General features: G+C 49.8%; 1 protein-coding gene across 2 annotated transcripts in view; it reads right to left on the bottom strand.

The window, feature by feature from the left end:
• The window catches only part of RYR1 (ryanodine receptor 1), a 109839-nt gene that overhangs the window by 24298 nt on the left and 70594 nt on the right, over positions 1-14947 (bottom strand). For both annotated transcript variants that reach the window (XM_045076770.1, XM_045076771.1), the window contains 11 exons: positions 14052-14151; positions 13683-13762; positions 13514-13590; positions 12881-12954; positions 12231-12248; positions 11042-11122; positions 8770-8858; positions 8548-8676; positions 8340-8444; positions 6143-6224; positions 4733-4920 (listed from right to left, as the gene is read on the bottom strand). In XM_045076770.1, coding sequence (XP_044932705.1) covers positions 4733-4920; positions 6143-6224; positions 8340-8444; positions 8548-8676; positions 8770-8858; positions 11042-11122; positions 12231-12248; positions 12881-12954; positions 13514-13590; positions 13683-13762; positions 14052-14151 — 1023 coding nt within the window. The remainder of the gene's footprint in view (positions 1-4732; positions 4921-6142; positions 6225-8339; positions 8445-8547; positions 8677-8769; positions 8859-11041; positions 11123-12230; positions 12249-12880; positions 12955-13513; positions 13591-13682; positions 13763-14051; positions 14152-14947) is intronic.

Here is a 14947-nt window from a genome sequence, read left to right as displayed (position 1 = left end):
CCACTTCATACATTGTTACATTTTTGCAGTTCAAATTACAAGATTACAGATCATAACTCTGTGACACAGAGATACTGACCTACAAAATGTTGTGTAAATGACATCAAACCATGTGTGTGAAGCTCTGGTCAGGAGGGATCTTTACCCATTTCATTTTCTAAATTCACCCTTTTCTTTAAAAAAGATTTTATTTATTTATTTGACAGACAGATCACAAGTAGGCAGAGAAGCAGGCAGAGGGGGGTGGGGAAGTAGGCTCCCTGCCAAGCAGAGAGCACGATGTGGGGCTTGATCCCAGGACCCTGAGATCATGACCTGAGCCAAAGGCAGAGGCTTAACCCACTGAGCCACCCAGGCACCCCTTAAATTCATAACTCAACGTTCGTACGCATTTACCAACCTCTCCCTATTTCCTCCACGGCTGAGCCCTTTACATCACTTACTTTTCTATTCTGTTTCTACCAGTTCAGTTTCTGTTTTTGTTTTTTGTTTCTTTCTTTTTTTTTTTTTTTTTTTTTTTTAAAGATTTCACATGTAAGTGAGGCCATGAACTATTTGTCTTTCCATTTCTGGCATATTTCACTTAGCATAATGCCCTCCTGGTTCAGCCATGTTGTTGCAAATGACAAGGTTTCCTTCTTTTTTTAAAAGGCAGAATAACAGTCCATTACATACCACATTCCTAGGTTAGTTCCATACCTCAGCTATTGTGAATAATAGCTGTAATGAACACGGCAGCACAGATATCTCCTTGAAACAATGGTTTGGTTTCCTTTGGATATATACCCTGATACAGCACTGCTGGGTCTGACAGCAGTTATATTTTTAATTTCATTTCCTAGTTCTAATTTAATTTAAATTTTTAAGGAAAAAATGTGGTTTTTCCTTAGTGGCCACACCATTTCACATTCCCACCAATGGTGCACAAGGGCTCCTTTTTCTTTCTCTTCACCCACACTTGCTATCTCTTGCCTTTTTCATAATAGGCATCCTCACAGGTATGTGGTGTTATCTCATTGTGGGTATGATTTGCATTTTCTCTGATGACAACCGATGTGGAGCACCTTGTATTTACTTATTTTTTAAGGAGGCTCCATATCCAGTGCGGAACACAACGTGGGGCTCGGACTCATGACCCTGAGATCGAGACCTGAGTGGAGATCAAGATTTGGACACTTGCCCGATGGAGCCACCCAGGTGCCCCCTTGAGGACCTACCTCGTCATGTGCCTGTTGGCTACTTGTATGTCTTCCGAAAAATATCTATTCAGAACCTCTGCCCATTAAAAATTAGGTTACTTGGTTTGTTTTTGTGGGGTTTTTTTTTTTGTTGTTGTTTTTGTTTTGTTTTGTTGTTTTTGCTATTGAGTTATGTAAGTTTCTTGCCATATTAGCCCCTTACCATATCTATGGTTTGCAAATATTTTCTCTTATTCCATAAATGGCTTTTTCACTTTGTTGACGCTTTCCTTTTCTGAGAAGAATCACTTCAAAGTTATGAATGAGGTGTATTTTAGTTCTTACATGGTGATTTTTGGTTCCCTGGCTGAGATTCTCTCCTTAAAACTGTCAGGCTCGGGCGCCTGGGTGGCTCAGTGGGTTAAGCCGCTGCCTTCGGCTCAGGTCATGATCTCAGGGTCCTGGGATCGAGTCCCGCATCGGGCTCTCTGCTCAGCAGGGAGCCTGCTTCCTCCTCTCTCTGCCTGCCTCTCTGCTTACTTGTAATTTCTCTCTGTCAAATAAATAAATAAAATCTTAAAAAAAAAAAAAACTGTCAGGCTCAGAGAGTAGGGCTGGGACTTCCAGCCAGGGCCTGATGCTGAGGGAAAGGACACTATTTATTGAACTAGAGTAATGGTTGAGTCTGGAGGCGGTACACTCTGGAGCCAGACTGCCTGAGTTCTAATCCCAGCTTTGTTGCTTATTAGCTGTGTGACCCTGAGCATGGCACTTCACCTCCCTGTGCCTCAGTTTCCACTTCTGTCAATGAGAATAAAAAACAGAGGCACCTGGGTGGCTCAGTGACTTAAGCATCTGCGTTCAGTTCGGGTCATGATCCTGGGGTCTTGGGGTTGAGTCCTGCATCAGGCTCCCTGTTCCGTGGGCAGCCTGCTTCTCCCTCTGCTGGCTGCTCCCCCTGCTTATGCACACATGTGCCCTCTCTCTCTGACAAATAAATTAATAAAATATTTTAAAAAGAGAGAGAGAATAAAAAATAGTCCTTACCACTTAGGGTTGGTTTAAGGACTATGTGACCTAATCCATTTACATATAGGGACCTCGCACAGAGAGAGACCTTGGTAACTATCAGCTCTTCTGGAAGGTGGACGGCTCGGGGACAGCAAGGAGTGAAGCGACGGGGAGACTGACAGGGAAGGCAGGGCTCTCACAAGTGCGCGGCCCAGATGCACAGGGAAGCACATATTGTGGAGGGGAGGAAATGGCTGACAGTGGCCAATGCCACAAAGATAACAGAGGAGAGATTCAGGGTGTAGAGGTCACTGGGGTGAAGACGTCACTGACCATCTTGGTCAGGGTAGTTTCAGAAGAGTGACAGGGACCGAAGCCAGCAAGCCCTGAGTCAGAAAGGGGGTGGGAGGCGAGAAAGGAGTGAGTGGAGGTTGACAGTCCTTGGAAGGCATGGCTGAGAAGGGGGAGAGACACAGGGAGGCTCTCAGGACACCTGGGAGGCTGGGGACACTGAAGATACTTTTTAACTGAGCAGACCCTGAATGTTTAAAATTTTTTTTTTAATGTTTATTAAAGGGGCTAGCCCTAGCTTAAAGTAAGAACGACTACGCTGATACATAAAAATAAATGGATGGACAAGTACAGCAAAATGGTACCTAATAAAGAGAAAGGATATGGTGAGGTTAGGAAACCCCCATATGTTGGCGCACCTGGATGGCTCAGACGGTTAAGTGTAGGACTCTTGATTTCCACTGAGGTCATGATCTCAGGGTCATGAGATCGAGCCCCATGTAGGGTTCTGCACTTGGTGTGAAGTTGACTTGGGATTCTCTCTCTTCCTTGGCCCCTACCACCTCCCCCCCGCAAAAAAAAAGTTTAAAAAATTTTTAAAAATAAAACCCACCACCATTTGTCAACTACCACAGTAATTCCCATTTCAGGAAGAATCACCAACAGATGCTAACCCTAGAGGGTGAGAGGGAATGATGGTACCCGTGCAGCGGAGACCCTGGTAAATGCCTCCTGAACCGAGCAAGCCAAGCTAAAGCCAATAGCGATAAGAAGAACCCCCAGACAGAATGCAGTGAGGACATATTACTTCTACTGCATTCCTGCCTAAAGGTCCAACCTGAATTGACTCATGGGGAAAATCTCAGGCAAACCCACATTCTGGAACATTCTCTAAAAAACCGATCTCTATTCTTCATAAATGTCAAGGTCATGAAAGACAAGGGCAGAAACATTCTCTAAAAAACCGCTCTCCATTCTTCAAAAATGTCAAGGTCATGAAGGACAAGGATAGACTGAGGAAGGGTGCGGGATTGATGGAGGCCAAAGAGACAGGATGTCTAAACGTGGTCCCTGACCGCTGGACTGCCTCCTCCGCAGGAAAAACAATTTCTTCACTGAGTGAGAACTGAATTAAGGTCTGTAGCTAGCTGAGTCATACTGATGCTAATTTCTTGATTTGCATAATTGTTCTGGGGTTATGAGAGAGAAAGAACTTGTTCTCAGGAGGTACACACTGAAGTATGTAGAAGAAAAGCAGAATCATGAGAGAGCAAATGTGGTAAATGTGAGCATTTGGGCGGTCGGGGTGAAAAGGTGATCAGAAAGTCTATGTATTGGGCGCCTGGGTGGCTCAGTGGGTTAAGCCGCTGCCTTCGGCTCAGGTCATGATCTCAGAGTCCTGAGATCGAGTCCCACATCGGGCTCCCTGCTCAGTGGGGAGCCTGCTTCCCTCTCTCTCTCTCTCTGCCTGCCTCTCCATCTACTTGTGATTTCTCTCTGTCAAATAAATAAATAAAATCTTTAAAAAAAAAAAAAAAGAAAGTCTATGTATTGTTCCTGTGGCTTCTCTGTAGGTCAGAAGTTATTTCCAAAGAAACAGTTAGCAGAAGGGTGAGGGGAAAGATCTGGCAGGAATAATAGTAGGGAGCATGTCTTGAGTGCCCCTGTGTTCCAGGAACGGCCCACACGCTGTCTGCCTCGCAGAGGTCTTGTGAGACAGTGAATGTCACTATCTTAGTCCCGTGTCACAGAGGAGGAAACTGAGTCTCAGAGAGGCTGAGTGACATAACTGGAGTTCCATAGGGAGAGAGGGGAGAGCTGGGGTGGGAGGACTGACAGACAGATGAGGGGGCTCCTGGATAGGCTGCTTCCTTCACTTCCCTCCTAAAAACCTCGTTATTTGACCTGTAATGGTCATTAGTGACCGCCTCCCCATCAGACTATAAGCTCCATGAAGGCAGAGCCGTATCTGTCTCGGTTATTGCTGTGTCCGTGGTACCAGCAGTGGACCCAGTATGGAGAAGAAATCCAACAAACGTTTCTCAATGGAATGACCGTGATCGATAATGATGATAAAATTATGACTAGGAATAATGATAACAGAAATAAAGGTTCTCATCAGTGTTCATGCACTTTGCCTTCAAAACAACCCCAAAGACGGTGTTCTCCCCATTTTACAGGTAAAGAAACTGAGGCTCAGAGGGACATCTCTTGCCACTTGGCACCCCATTCACCTGACTTCTAGCACCCACCTTCTGGAAGTCCTTCTTGGAGATGAGGCCACGGGGATCCGTAACATAGTCCTGGAAGGCCTCCGAGCCCACGATGTCCTTGAGTTTCAGGAACATGTCGAAGAACTTGAGGATCATCTCCACGTTGGATGAGGATTCCACAAGCATGTCCACCATCTGCCGGGCAATCATGCCGTTCACCACATTCCCTGTGGGCAAGGAACCGGTCAGTGTGGCCTGGGGCAGCCTGCTTTCTGGACCCCTACCACCTGGCCTCCTTCCCCAGCTCGGGAGCCACCAGGCTCCAGGCATGATGTTGGTGGAAGTGTCCCCGGCCAGCGCCCACACCTCCCCCGGAGGGCACGGCTCATTTCCTGACCTGCATCAGTGTCGTGTGAGAACCTTGTCGGTCCCTCCCTGACAGCTGGGGGGAGTCACCAAGAGAGATACCAATGCCAGAAGCTACCAGCAGGTCCCAGATGCCATGCCCAGTGCTGGGTTGGCATGCTCTCATCCTTCTAGAGGAGGGGTGTTACTATACATTTGTATGGAGGAAAGAGGCTGGGACTCAAAGAAAGTCACATGCTCAGGATCCCAACATACCAGAATCCACACTCTAAGATCCCAACATGCCAGCCTGCAAGTGGGTGAGGAGGCTTTGAAGCCAGAGCTTCATGACCTCAGAGCTCACACACCGAAGCCTTCCACTAGTCCTCTGAGGCCAAGCAGGTCCAGAGTGGAGTGAGGTAGGGCCAAAGATAAGACAGTAGGGAGGAGTGGAGACTGTGGTAAAGTGGGATCCCACTGGCTCCAGCTTCTTCTTATACCTTTCACTTTTATTTATTTATATAGATTTTATTTTTTAAAATATTTATTGCTTTATTCGGGAGGAAGAGGAGAGGGAGAGAGAGAATCTCCAGCAGACTCCCCGCTAAGTGAGGAACCTGATGCCAGGCTCGATCTCATGTCCCTGAGATCATGACCTGGGCCAAACTCAAGAGCTGGATGCTTCGCTGACTGAGCCACCCAGGCACCCCATATTGTTTTATTAATTAGCAATAAATTATGGTCATTTTAAGTCACTAAGTTTTGAGGACATTCATTAGGTAGCAAAAGCTAATTGAGACATTTGACAAGGAAACACATAAATAACTATGAGTTACGTAAACTTTAAAAAGCATCAGGGCCATCCACCTTATTGAGATTTCTTTGGGGAGTCAGTGATCTAAGACACATACAGCCATGGCCTAGCATATGAGTGCTCAGCACGTGTTTGCTGAGCTCGTTACTGGGACTCCTTCACCAACCCATTTGACCTTGACACGATGTCAGATGAAGTTGAAGATTAGGGTCTCTGGGGTCTCAGAGGGCCATTCCCTGCTTGTCGGTCCCTTTGTTCCCTCCCCAGACCCCCACCTGCTGGGGGTTTACCTTCTAGTAGCGACAGCAACATCACCACCATGTCCTTCTGGAGATCTAGCAGCTCCTTCAGCAGCTCGATCTGGCTGGAGTCCTAGAGACCCCAGACCCCAGTTATGTGATGACTGGTCTCTGCAGAGATGCCTACCCCACTTCCAGCTGCTTCCACCCCTCTTGACCCACCCTGCAGGGCCTAAGACCCCTTCTCACTCCCCTCTTACCTCCGAGGGGACCCGAGTCCAGACATGTTCCTCGGAAGCAGGGGAAGGGGCAGAGAGACAAGATTGTGGGGGTGGGGCAGGCACTCTGGGGGAAGCAGTCTTGACAGGTGACATGTGGGGCCAAGAGCTGGCAGCCAAGGGGCACTGGGAAGGCAGAAGCTTGGGGCGTATGGAAGGGTGCTTGATATATGTTTGTTGAATGAATGTGCGATGGAAAAAGCGAGGTGCTGGGTTCAGGAGAAAGGCGGGAGGACTCAGCCACGTGCCTTTTGGTGAACAATCTGGGGAGAAGGTAGGGGTACACTGCCTGTCCTGTCACAGTGCCTCATGTAAGTCCTACATAAGCTTCCTTCACGGTCAGAGTTCTGTCTCATGGTCCCTATTTGTACCAAGTTCAGCTACATAAAACTGGCAATATGTGAGCATTTTTGACCCACCGAGTGGTCATCTCATCTGGTTCTACCTAATACAGCAGAGGAGGGGGGGGGTACAGCAGAGGAGGGGGAAGGATACTGGATAAATGGCAGGTGAGGCTCCCCTATTCCAGGCTCCTTCTCAAGTTCCTGATTCTAACACAGTTCCAAAGCTCGGCCTTCTGACTCTAAGATCCCAACATACCAGAATCTCAAGATCCTAATGTGGATGGGAGCCTGTGGTATGTGTCTGCGGGTGATGTCTGACCCAACACCCTGCTTCGCAGGACAACTGCACTCTCAGATCAAGTGGGGCTAAACCCGGCTTTCCTGGTTTCAGGGCCGGGTATATGGCCAGATCTGGCCAATCAGAGCTCTCTTTCCCCTGGCCACGGTGACTGGCTCAGGGATGAGCATGTGACCCAATAGTCCAATCAGAGAGAACTGCAAGTAGGAGCTTTCATAGAAAAGGGGTGCTCTGCGCTCTGGAGCAGTTACAGGGGTGCATAGAACCCTGGGGCATCGTTTTTCCAGACAGTGTGAGAGCCTGCTTGAGACTGAAGCCAGAGAGAAGACAGACCTTTCTGCTGACATCACTCTAGGCCCTGGATCTCTGATGTGAACTGATGAATTCTTTTTCCCGCCTTAAGCCACTACTTTGCATTGGATTTCCAGCGCATGTGACCTAGCCCTAGTCCTTGGTTAATGAATTAACACCCCGGGGTCTGGAACTCTACACTAAAACACCGATATTCTCTAGACTTTTAACATCACGCCAACGACACAACTGCGGCTGCACTTACAGTGAGGAATTGCATCCCAAGTTCAACTCCTTTCAAAAAGTCTGATGACAACAGACAGGATTTCTGCCAGCCCCGGTGGCCTCTTTGAATAACTAGATCAAGCCTCCCCTCCCTCCAGACGCTTCCGGCTGGGAAATGAGAATACAGTGTAGAGAACAGTGCCATCTGCTGGGAAGCTGGGGCATTTATGACGTTCGGGATGGAGATGGTGCAGCTTGAATATGTTTACCAGACAGAAACAGAGCCAACAGACAAGGTGTTCACGAGACACTGACCAGGCTGCAAAGGGGAGGGGGCTGGTAGGGTAAGGGGAGCACAGGATTCTAGAAATGGGAAAAGGGCTCGACAGGGGCCTTACATCATGGGTGCCCGAGATAGGCGTCATCTGCCGCAGGCAGAATAAAGAAACAAAGCCCTCCTTCAGTCCCAATCCCTGACTTAGAAAGCGGAGGCCTTTCTATCCCCCCGGGTGTCAGAATCTGAGAGAAGCTCTTCGGAGAGAAAAGAACACCAACCAATCATAGAGGATCTCCGACTGGAGGGGGCGGGGCCTACACATCAGACCAGTGGAAGTGGGAGACCAGCCTACTGGTGGTGACAGTGGGGAACATGGGGTCATGCAGAGAGCCCATCCAGGAGGCGGATGGATTGGGCCACCCGGAGGGAACGTGTCTGGAACATGTCAGGAGGCTAGGGTGTGAAACTGACTTGGAAATGGGCCACTTGGGGGGATGCCCAGCAACAGCTGGATGAAGAAGAGAGGGGCCCAAACCTGAGCGAGCTTCATCATCATGTGGGCAAACACGTGCAGGAATCCCACCACAGCATCCCAGAGGCGGCTATGTGCCAGGCTCTGCTGGTTCCCGGTGCAGGGGCCCTGGGGGTTGCAGAGGGCTGCAGTGAGCACCGGGCAGGGGGCGGGGTCCAGCGGGAGTGAGGGGGGAGGGGCATTTCACCTCCCACCAGCGGGCAGGCCCTACCTGGATGTACTCCGTGAGGCTGTTGAACACCTGTTTAGCGACCGACATGGCCTTGGAAAAGTTCCTCTTGCCCTGCTCCTCAATGACATCTTTGCCAGAGTAGTACCAGTAGAAGTCGCTGATGGACTCCTGGGGGCCAATGGGATGTGAAGGGGTGCTGGCCAACTCGTGGACCCCGCAGTCCGCGAGCTAGGTCGCACCTGGACGGCCTCCTGGCCTCACCTGCAGCCTCAGGAGGTAGTCCACTGTGCAGATGATAATGTTAATAGTGGTCGTGTTCCCCGTTTGTGTCCGTAGGTAGTTCTGGAAATCTAGGGAGATAAAAAGTCACACATTCATTGGGAGTCTACTGTGTGTAATCAGTGTTTATTGAGTGCCTGTTGTATGCCAAAGGTATATAATCATCGTTAGTTTATTTAGTCTTTATCGACTACCTACTGTGTGTCAGAGGAAGGTGAGGGTCATTTATTCATTTAGGTAGTAACCATTTATCGAGGGCCTACTAGATGCCAGATATGGTAGAGGTTCATTTCTTCATTTTATTCCCCCAAAATATGTTTCTTGAGCACATACAGTGTATCACGGGAATATGGAGATTTAGTCTTCCACTGGTTTCCAAAAATTTTTATTGAATGCCTACTATGTGATGGGGGAGATGGAAGATTGGTTATTTATTCATTCATTTATCCAACAAGTACTTATTGAGCATATGCCATATGCTAATGTAAGATGAAGATCAGCCACTTATTCTTTGGTACTACAAGTTTATTGAGCATTTACTATGCCTAAATGGGTACATTTACAGCTTCCCTCTCCTGTAAAGAGATCTGTCAACTGAGAACATGGCCACAGACATATATATTAGAGAAACCTTTTGCCTATTTTGAATGGTACCGAATAGTCAAGACATGCAAAGCATCTGGGATTTGAAAGCTATTTCAAATATTTATTTGTGTTTTTTTAAGATTTATTTACTTGACAGAGATCACAAGTAAGCAGAGAGGCAGGCAGGAAGAGGGAAGCAGGCTCCCCGCTGAGCAGAGAGCCCGATGTAGGGCTCTATCCCAGGACCCTGAGATCGTGACCTGAGCCGAAGGCAAAGGCTTAACCCACTGAGCCACCCAGGTCCCTCTCAAATATTTATTTGATTGGGCTGGCTAATGAACCCACAACTTCATGCAGAGGACTGGATTGCAAATTTGGTAGGAGAGAGGAATTCCACCTGTTAGAACATATTTGTTTCCAAGAAATCAGAGATCCAGGGAATAAAATTCATTTAAAACCCCAAAGACTGGGTGCCTGGGTGGCTCAGTAGGTTAAGCCTTGCCTTCGGCTCAGGTCATGATCTCAGAGTCCTGGGATGGAGGCCTGCATCAGGCTCTCTGCTCGGAGGGGAGCCTGCTCCCCCCACCCCCACCACCTCTGCCTGGTTCTCTGCCTACTTGTGACCTTTCTCCCTCTGTCAAATAAATAAAATCTTTTAAAAAAATAAAAATAAAACCCCAAAGACGGATTCCACCTTAATTACAGTTAAAGAGAGAAAATCCTTGTCCCATGGCACAACAGTATTACATAAACCTTGAAGATCAATAAGTTGTGGAGATAAGAGCTTTTGAGAATGGAAAGCCATTGACCATGCCTTACCCACCATTGAACAGAGAATGAAAAGTAAAGAAATTTACAAGTGGGTTCACTGTAGTGAACACCAGCCAAATGGGGTGCAGGTTCTGTGGAAGTTAGATTTGTGATTACTCCCACTGCTGTGATAAAGGTAGTTTCTGGGCAGTCTGTGGTTTCATAATCCCCTGCTATGTGTTATAACCACAACCTTGACACTGTGCATACTTGTTATAGGAAACAGCCTTGGGTAGAATGTTTGTCATACAGAATTCTGACTGTCCTTTTAATGTTGTGAGCGACGTGGGCCACACAGGGTTATATGTTCTCGTTAGTGATGCATTTCCTTAGCTTGCTGTGTTATCCTTGATCTGCTGAAACTGTGTGCCAGGATGAAAGTTGGGAAAACTTGTTTGAGTTCGGAAAGAATCTGTAAGGACTTCAGCCTGGCAAACTATTTTATAAGCAAAATTAAGAAGTGATTCTAACAAATTCAACCCAAGCACAGAAATCCACCACATTTACAAAACTTTGGCTCCCTACCCTGTAGGGGAACACGACATGTGGCGAGGCATTCATCTGGTGCTCACAGTGATTTGGGGACAACCTGGTTTTGGGGAATCTGGACTGGCTAGAGGAGGTACAAGTGAAGCAAAGTGGCCAGATTGCAGAAATTTGAGGGGGGATTTAGGAAGGTGGGAGGACAGGGCTTGATAATGGCTGAAAACGAAGGATGGACAATCAGGTCAAGGATGGCTGGTGAGGCCACCATCCATAAGGGGTGAGGGGCCAGGAGACGAACTTGGGCAACCCTTGCAGACTGACCCCAAACCTTGGCTCCTTTCCACTCACCCTTCCACCCACCCCTCCTCCTCACCATTGTTGTGCCCCTCACAGAGCAGTTGTAGGAATCGGAACAGGTCTTGGGTGAATTCGTCATCTGCCATGACCTTCTCTCCTGGGGTGAGGGGGAGAAGAGGGGGACAGGGCCCAGAAGGGGGTCAGAGATGGCAGGACCGAGCATTTGCATGCACACGGCCCTTGTACACTCCACACACATGCACAAAGCTACGTAGGGAGGAGCAGCTGCCACTTCAAAGAGTCTGTGAGGGTCACCGGCTTCCATGACACCAGGGAGACCCGGCTTCAGAGTCATCAGCAGATGAAGACCAGAGGGGCCCTGTGTCATGAAGCTGGGGCCTCAAGCTTCTTTCTAAACATCATTGTCCCTCTGACATCACCACTTGTATGACGTCAGGAATGTCTGCCCACCCAGCAGAGGTTCAGGCAGCTGGTATCTCCCTTGGCCCCATCCAGGGCCTGGAGTAGGTAGGGTTAATGGATTATGGGGATTGGAGTCACTTTCAAGCAAAGGCTCTAAGCAGGAGGGGATTGGACAGGGAGTGGGATCGAAAGCCAGCCAATTGGCTCAGATGCCTTGAAAGCAGCCAATCCAGGAGATGCGGGGCAGAGGTGTGTAAACAAAGGCCAATCCGAATGGGCATCTGAAAGAAGCCAATCACCACGGGCTCTAGGGGAGGGAAAAGAGATAGAGAGAGAGAGAGGGAGGCTAGACAGGAATGGGCCAACCAGAGCAGGCGCAGAGGAGGCACGCGCACCAATCAGAGTGGATGCTGGGGGCAACCAATCTGGTTGGCGAATGGGAACTTCAGACTTGACCAATCTGGGGTCGCGGGCGCAGAGAGCAGGGTGCGCGGCAGTGGGGATTACCCCACCCCGGGACTGCGAATCTGGGTCTAGAAGCCTGAGAGCGTCTAGCTGGAAAGGGATCTTTGCCATCTTCTCTAGCATCTGTTTACACAGGGGGGAGCAGGCTTATAGAAAGTAAGAGACTTGTTCACAGTCTCCAGTTGTTGTTAGTGGCTAATCTGGGACCCGAGTCTTGGTCTCCGGCTCAAGACTTTCTGCGAGCATGACGCCATCACTGAAGGGTTCCTCCCTCCCTGGATGTCCCAGATCCTCAGCCCCCAGGTGGAGGGGGCGGTTGGGGGGTTAGAAGGGAGGGATGCAGTAGCATAGCAAGGGGAATGGGCTGGGGGAATTACCGTTCTGGCGATTGATGACTGGGGCAGCCAACAGGATGGGAGGAGGAAGCAGGAGAAAAGGCAAAAGAGAGACAGGAAGGAGACAGAGAGACAGACACAGACACAGTCAGGGACGAAGACATCAACACAGAGAGAGGAGCGACCACAGAGGATCAGAGCCATAAGGAGACAGAGTAGGAGATGGGGTGGGGTGGGGGGTAAAAGCAGAGGGAGAGAAAGAGGGAAGAGAAAGAGATGGACAAGTAGAGGTGGAGAGGCAGGAGGCGAGGATCAGGGCAGAAAAGTTAGACACATCACAACACGGCAAAGAGGAGACTCAATTAACCTGGATTAGGGGCATTAATGAGAACAGCAACCGGGGGTGGGGGGGGGGGAGACTTGGTGCGTGTGGAGGGTCCGGTCGGTGTGGTGATGGGAGGCAGGGGGAGAACACAGGACGGAAGGACAGCCAGAGGTGGGGACCCTGAGGAGGGAGACCCTGGAGGAATGTGGGGGCACAACTGGGGATCACTCTGGGGGGGGCGGGACTTGGCAATGGTCGTAGGGTGGGGGATGTCTTGGAGGAAGGGAGCTCTGGGCAATGTGGGCGAGGGGGCGATCCCGAAGGAAGAGGACGTCCCAGGAGAGGGAAGCCCAAGAGAGGGCCTCACCAGTTCCATCCTCGTTCACCATGCCCAGCCCCTCTGCCTTGTTCTGTCTCTCGAAAGCATTGAGATCCAGGACGCTGGGAGAAAGAAAGGAAAGATGGGGCAGATGGGCTAAGGCCTCTGCCCCGCTCTTCCAGAGCCCCGTAGGCAACCCCTACCCCCCCCCCCACACACACACCCAGTTTGGACAGAGAGCCACGGTAAAGCATGCATGAGCTGAAATCAAGAGGAAGCACAGAAGCACAAACAGAACTGAGAGAAGACATGTGGCAGCCGCTGTCAAGTAAGGTGGGGCTGGAATGACATATGTACAACAAGCTGGAATCAGGAGAAAACAGAAACCCTCAGCAAAAGCTTCAGGGGGTGGAGAGGAAAAGTCAGTGGACAGAAGAGAACAAAGGTGGACAGTAGCAGTCACATGAATGGGGGTTATCAGAAGAGAGCCCCGATTCCTTGCTGCCTGAATGCCCCCTGAATTCACTACAAGCTTCTGGTTCCAGCTGTCCGTTCTTACTATTGTGATAATCGCCTCCCAGTACACCTTAGAGTGGGTCCGCGTTCCTGGAGGTGGTACCAGGGGCGGGGTCTCAGCCACACCGAAGGTGTTTAACCCACCGGAGGTCTGCTAGACCCTACCTGCATGTTTGCATCAGCGCCTGGATACTCTGGAAGAAGCCCACTTCCTTCTTGTCCTTCAGATAATCCAGCATTTTCTACAGAGGGGGCGGGAGCATCAGGGAAAGTGGGAGTCACACGGGAGCTTCTAGAGCTCTGTGCTTTCCTCCCAGGTCCTTTCTCCTGTTACCTGTTGCACATCTGCATTGCCTCCGTTTAGGATGGAGATGCCCAGCTTCAGGGTGGAGGACACCATGGCGCCCGTCTCTCCTGGAGCCGGTGGGGGTGGGGCAAAGACAGCGCACTCAGTCTGGGAGCCCTGTTCTCCACCCACCAGAAGACAACCATCCCAGGGTATGCAGGAGAAGGGGCTGGGGTCGTGTGCCATAGTGAAGGAAGAGCAAGAAATTGCAAGGTGAGTGGGATGTGCAAGGGCTGGGGTGCGAGGCGCAGGCAGGCAGGGTGGGAGAGTGAGCCATGGGGTCCCCAGGAAATGGGGGACTGGGGGAGACTGGGGACGGGCTGCATGTGCCCAGGAGGAGTGCCTGCGGGAAGGCACCTTTGCAGGCACTGATCATCTGGAGCACCATCTCGGCGGCTCCCCGGTTGTGCAGCCGCGCCTGCTGGTACAGCAGCCTCTGTTTCTCCATCTCTTTCTCCTGCAGCAGAGCCAGGCCCGTGGCACCCAGTGAGTCTGGGCTCAGTAGCCCAGCCTTTGCCCCTCACAGCCTCAGCCCTCAGCTCCCTGCTCCAACCATATCTGCTGGCTCATTCCTTTAATTGTGAGCTCTCTCTGTCCCCTGGCACTGAAGTCTACCATTTGTCTCTTGTGCTCAGAGCATGGGGCCAGACATGGAGCAATCTTAACCCAGGCCCATGGACCCCCAAGGGATTCAAAGACACATTCTAGGAGGTCGGGGTGCCTGGGTGGCTCAGTTGGTTAAGTGTCTGCCTTCGGCTCAGGTCATGATCCCAGGTGCTGGGATCAAGCCCCTAATCAGGGTGTACGTTCAACGGGGAGTCTGTTTCTCCCTCTCCCCCTGCCCTTCTCCCCGACTCGTGCCCCCCAAAATAAATAAATAAAATCTTTTAAAAAAAACCAAAAGGATGATTCTAAGAAAGGCTTCAGTAGATATTAAAAGGGACATAGGCACCAAAAACGTTAAGAAACTCAGGGAAATGTTTCAGCAAACATTAATGATGAATGGATGGGTTAACTTCATGTTTATCAGTTCTTTCTCACTGCCTGGTCTTTGCATATGCTGTTCCCCCTTCCTGGAACACATTTCCCTTTTATTCCTCTGGCATACTCCTTTTATTTTTTATTTTTTTTTAAAGATCTTATTTATTTATTTGACAGACAGAGATCACAAGTAGGCAGAGAGGCAAGCAGAGCGAGAGAGGGAGAAGCAGGCTCCCTGCTGATCAGAGAGCCTGATGTGGGGCTCAATCTCA

Source organism: Mustela putorius, unplaced genomic scaffold (assembly GCF_011764305.1).
Source record: "Mustela putorius furo isolate JIRA1106 unplaced genomic scaffold, ASM1176430v1.1 tig00000196_pilon_pilon_pilon, whole genome shotgun sequence".
Taxonomy (NCBI): domain Eukaryota; kingdom Metazoa; phylum Chordata; class Mammalia; order Carnivora; family Mustelidae; genus Mustela; species Mustela putorius.
The sequence above is the reverse complement of the archived record's forward strand: the minus strand, read 5'-3'. Positions and strand labels throughout refer to the sequence as shown.